Source organism: Gastrolobium bilobum, unplaced genomic scaffold (assembly GCF_033153095.1).
Source record: "Gastrolobium bilobum isolate Gb01-03AN ecotype WA unplaced genomic scaffold, APGP_CSIRO_Gbil_v1 utg38826, whole genome shotgun sequence".
Taxonomy (NCBI): domain Eukaryota; kingdom Viridiplantae; phylum Streptophyta; class Magnoliopsida; order Fabales; family Fabaceae; genus Gastrolobium; species Gastrolobium bilobum.
In genome coordinates this window covers 44,180-48,501 of record NW_026896019.1, presented here as the reverse complement: position 1 = coordinate 48,501, position 4,322 = coordinate 44,180, and the positions used below count along the sequence as shown (strand labels likewise).

The window sequence follows — 4,322 nt, the reverse complement described above, 5'->3', positions numbered from 1 at the left end:
ATGGTATCCGGGTTTGATGTTGAGGTAAGCAAGAGTGGCTCAGAGGAGGTGAATGAGAATGAAGAGTGCCCAGTGAAACAAGTGGAACTCACTGTACCTAAAACTGATGACCCCACCTTGCCTATTCTCACATTCAGAATGTGGGTTCTGGGTGTTGTTTCGTGTGTACTATTGTCCTTTGTGAACCAATTCTTTTGGTACAGAACACAACCTTTGAGTGTCACCTCAATTTCTGCTCAGATTGTTGTGGTTCCAATTGGCCATTTCATGGCAAGGACGTTGCCAACTCGTGTCTTCTTCAGGGACACACGCTTTGAATTCTCACTCAATAGGGGACCATTCAATATCAAGGAGCATGTTCTCATAACCATCTTTGCCAATTCGGGTGCTGGAACTGTCTCTGCCTCTCATATTTTGAGTGCTGTGAAGCTCATTTATAGAAGAAAACTGAGTTTCCTTCCAGCCTTACTCGTTATGCTCACTAGTCAGGTTTTCTTCTATCCATATTCTCATATCTTTTTATCATTTCTGGTTCAGCCGAAAAGCTAAATATATGTATCATGCAGAAGATAAAATATTGCCATCAACTCTCTTCATGGAAATGCTGAAGTACGTAACCGTTTTAGCTTCAACTATTGTAAACTTTTAACAACAAAAATCAAAAGCCTACATGGAAAATCTTCATTTACTTTCTAGCTACTCAATTCTTGATGAATCAAGTTTGCAAGGTTTAGATTACTTTTACTTGGTCTTATTATTTTCTTCTAGCTTTAATCAAGCATCATCAGTCTAGATTACATTATTCTTGGTGTTTTCACTAAATAAAATGAAATAAATATTGAAATCTAAACCAATAACTAATCCTGCCCCTTGGTATTATATGATCATGGTAAATTCCGGATACGTCAATAATATTAGGAAATAATTGTCATAATAATTTAAGGGTTATGTTTATCTCATTTTACATGAGATAAACAACTTTTCTACACACAAAAAGAGATTGGGTCTCACCACTCTTTTTTCTCTCTTCTCTTACTTGTGGGTCCTACTTATACTTTTATTTCTACAACATGAGGTAATTTTTTTCCTACAACATAAGAAAAAATATATCTCATAATTTAAAGGGAAAAAAGTTTGTCTTTTAAAAGGATAGAATCTTATGTCCTTTTAATTTTTAACACTAGTACATAATTATAATATAAAAAGCTACTTTTAATTTTTAATACTATATATTACGAGTAGTATATAGTTATAGGGGTTTGCTTTCGTCATTTAACATGACCATAAAAAGTTTTCTACACACACAACATTTTGTGGGATCCACATGTTTTGAAGAAAAAAAAAATGCTACAGCACGCAAAACGAATCTCTATAACATAACACAATCATTTTTCCTATAACATAACTTTTAAAAAACCCATAGTTATAATATGAAAAGTTTTTTTTTTCTCTCCTCATTCATTTCAGCTGACATGAAAAGTGAAAAAAACAACTTTTCATATTATAACTACGTAGTACTCGTATTAGATAGTGTAAAAGATGAAAAGGAGACAACTTCTCTTCTTTAAAAGTACACCCTAATTTAAAATGCAATTTTCTTGTTATTGCATGAATTCCTATAGTTATCTCATGTGATTAGTATAGTATAGAATATTGTCTTAAGTTTTGTTATTGAATTTTAGGTGCTAGGGTTTGGTTGGGCAGGGCTGTTTCGGAAATTTCTGGTTGAGCCAGGGGAAATGTGGTGGCCTTCCAATATGATCCAGGTCTCATTATTCAGGTAAATTTTATTTAATTAATGTGTTCTTCAGTAGTTTCTTCAAGAATGTAACTAATCTAAACCAGTATATTAATGCAGTGCTCTACATGAGAAAGATAAAAGACCAAAAGGAGGCACAACCCGTACTCAATTTTTCCTTCTTGTGTTGATCTCTGGCTTTGCTTACTATGTGCTTCCAGGCTATCTGTTTTCAGTGTTGTCATGTTTCTCTTGGCTATGTTGGCTTGCTCCAAAGTCTATCCTAGTTCATCAACTTGGTTCTGGTTTGAATGGTCTTGGGATTGCTGCATTTGGATTTGATTGGTCTACAGTTGCTTCTTACCTTGGCAGTCCCTTAGCTAGCCCATGGTTTGCTACTGCTAATGTTGCTGTTGGATTCATTCTTGTTATGTATGTGATGACACCAATTGCTTACTGGTTAAATGTATATGATGCCAAGAATTTTCCAATGTTTTCAAGTAAGCTTTTTATGGGAAATGGTTCAGTGTATGACATTTCAAGCATCGTCGACTCTCATTTCCATCTTGATCGGAATGCTTATTCAAAGAACAGTCCTATACATATCAGCACATTCTTTGCAATGACTTATGGCCTCGGATTTGCGGCACTTTCTGCTACTATTATGCATGTTCTTCTCTTTCATGGAAGGTAGCCACTGCGTTAATTATTTGATTTTATCATCAATGTGACTTGTTTTACGATTTTAGAATTCCCTCCCCCCCCCCTAATTTAATTTATGTAGCTCTTGAATAGTCCTCATTAAACAGCTTCAACTACAAGCTTTTTTTGGTCCAGAAACATGGTTGAACTTACACGTTATGTTTCTGTTCATAAAGAATGGTATGTAACACTTACCATACGCACTATGCAGGGAAATATGGATGCAAAGTAAAAGGGCCTTTGGAGACAGTAAAAAAATTGACATTCACACAAGACTAATGAGGAGGTACAAATCAGTCCCCATGAGGTGGTTTCACATCCTTCTGGTGGTGAACATAGCTCTTACTATTTTTACCTGTGAGTACTACAACGAATCACTTCAATTGCCGTGGTGGGGTGTTTTGCTAGCTTGTGCAATTTCCATTTTATTCACTCTCCCAATCGGTATAATAGCAGCCACTACAAATCGGGTATGTTCACAATTTAATTACTGAGCTTGCTAAATTTATATTGGTGCCAAGGAAAAATCTCTAAGATCATGTCTTTCTTCTTTAACAGCCACCGGGTTTAAACATTATAACAGAATACATCATTGGTTACATATATCCAGAGCGCCCTGTGGCTAACATGTGCTTTAAGGTGTATGGGTGCATTAGCATGATTCAAGCACTAACCTTTTTGGAAGACTTCAAACTTGGACACTATATGAAAATTCCACCAAGAACAATGTTCATGGCACAGGTCAGTTATATAATTCCTCAGTCATTTTGATTTTTTTTTTTTTTGGATTGCTCCATTGGTTTTCGGGGCTTCGCCTCGACTATGTCCTGTCCGACCTGGGTAGGTTACCTAGCATTGGCAGGTGAGTCTCCCAACGAGGATTTTCTGCATACACAAGATCTCGAACTCGAGTCCTTGCTTAAGCGAATCCAAGTACCTTACCACTTGAACCAACCCCGTTGGTAGTCATTTTGAATTTGAACTATAAGACTAAAGCACAGATTAGGAGTTCTTTGTTATGAAGCTAAACCCAGCTGTGTTATATGTAGGTGGTAGGAACAATCCTATCGGTGATTGTATATACAATAACTGCATGGTGGTTGATGGGGGCAATCCCTGACCTTTGTGATACTTCTAAACTGCCACCTGATAGCCCTTGGACTTGCCCAGTGGACAATGTCTTCTATGATGCATCTGTTATATGGGGTCTTCTTGGACCACGCAGAATCTTTGGAGACCTTGGTGAATATAGCAATGTGAATTGGTTCTTTCTTGGTGGGGCCATTGCTCCTCTTCTAGTTTGGCTTGCTCATAAGGCATTCCCAAGCCAAACCTGGATACCTCTTATTCACATGCCTATCTTGTTGGGTGCTACATCAATGATGCCACCTGCAACAGTAGTAAACTTCACCAGTTGGATAATTGTTGGCTTTCTCTCAGGGTTCGTTGCATATAGATATAGACAAGAATGGTGGAAACGCTACAATTATGTTTTGTCTGGTGCTCTTGATGCTGGAACTGCCTTTATGACGATCTTACTTTTTCTTACTTTGAATTCCAACAACATTTCTCTTAAGTGGTGGGGAAATAGTCTAGAAGGGTGCCCCTTGGCTTCTTGTCCTACTGCAAAGGGCATTGTAGCTAAAGGTTGCCCTGTTCAATGATCACTACAAGATTCTTCGTTTAGCTACATCGAGATTTGTATATATAGTTATAAGACAACTAAATGCTTAAACTACTTAGTTATGCTCATGAAGATATATAGTTGCTAGGCTTTGAATGGTGGGCAGAACTAATGGAAAACCTATGCCTTAAGATAATTGGCTTTTGTTATCTCTATAGCAATATGATCAAGGATTAATAGCTCTAATATCATGTTAAA

At 37.0% G+C, this 4,322-nt stretch overlaps 1 protein-coding gene across 1 annotated transcript; it reads left to right on the top strand.

Annotated features, from left to right (window-relative positions):
• On the top strand, nt 1-4,106 carry LOC133297330 (oligopeptide transporter 6-like). The gene is made up of 6 exons (XM_061496447.1): nt 1-489; nt 1,683-1,780; nt 1,859-2,428; nt 2,652-2,910; nt 2,999-3,181; nt 3,490-4,106. Exons 1-6 carry the CDS (start codon nt 1-3, stop codon nt 4,102-4,104), a joined length of 2,214 nt encoding a protein of 737 aa, XP_061352431.1. The 3' UTR covers nt 4,105-4,106.
• The last annotated feature ends 216 nt before the right edge of the window (nt 4,107-4,322 follow it).

Bases quoted from the DNA above. Each gene is read 5' to 3' on its own strand.
- LOC133297330 (XM_061496447.1), top strand. From the start codon at position 1: ATGGTATCCGGGTTTGATGTTGAGGTAAGCAAGAGTGGCTCAGAGGAG. The intron at 2,429-2,651 runs GTAGCCACTGCG...CGCACTATGCAG, and splicing joins GTTCTTCTCTTTCATGGAAG to GGAAATATGGATGCAAAGTA. The intron at 2,911-2,998 runs GTATGTTCACAA...CTTCTTTAACAG, and splicing joins TAGCAGCCACTACAAATCGG to CCACCGGGTTTAAACATTAT.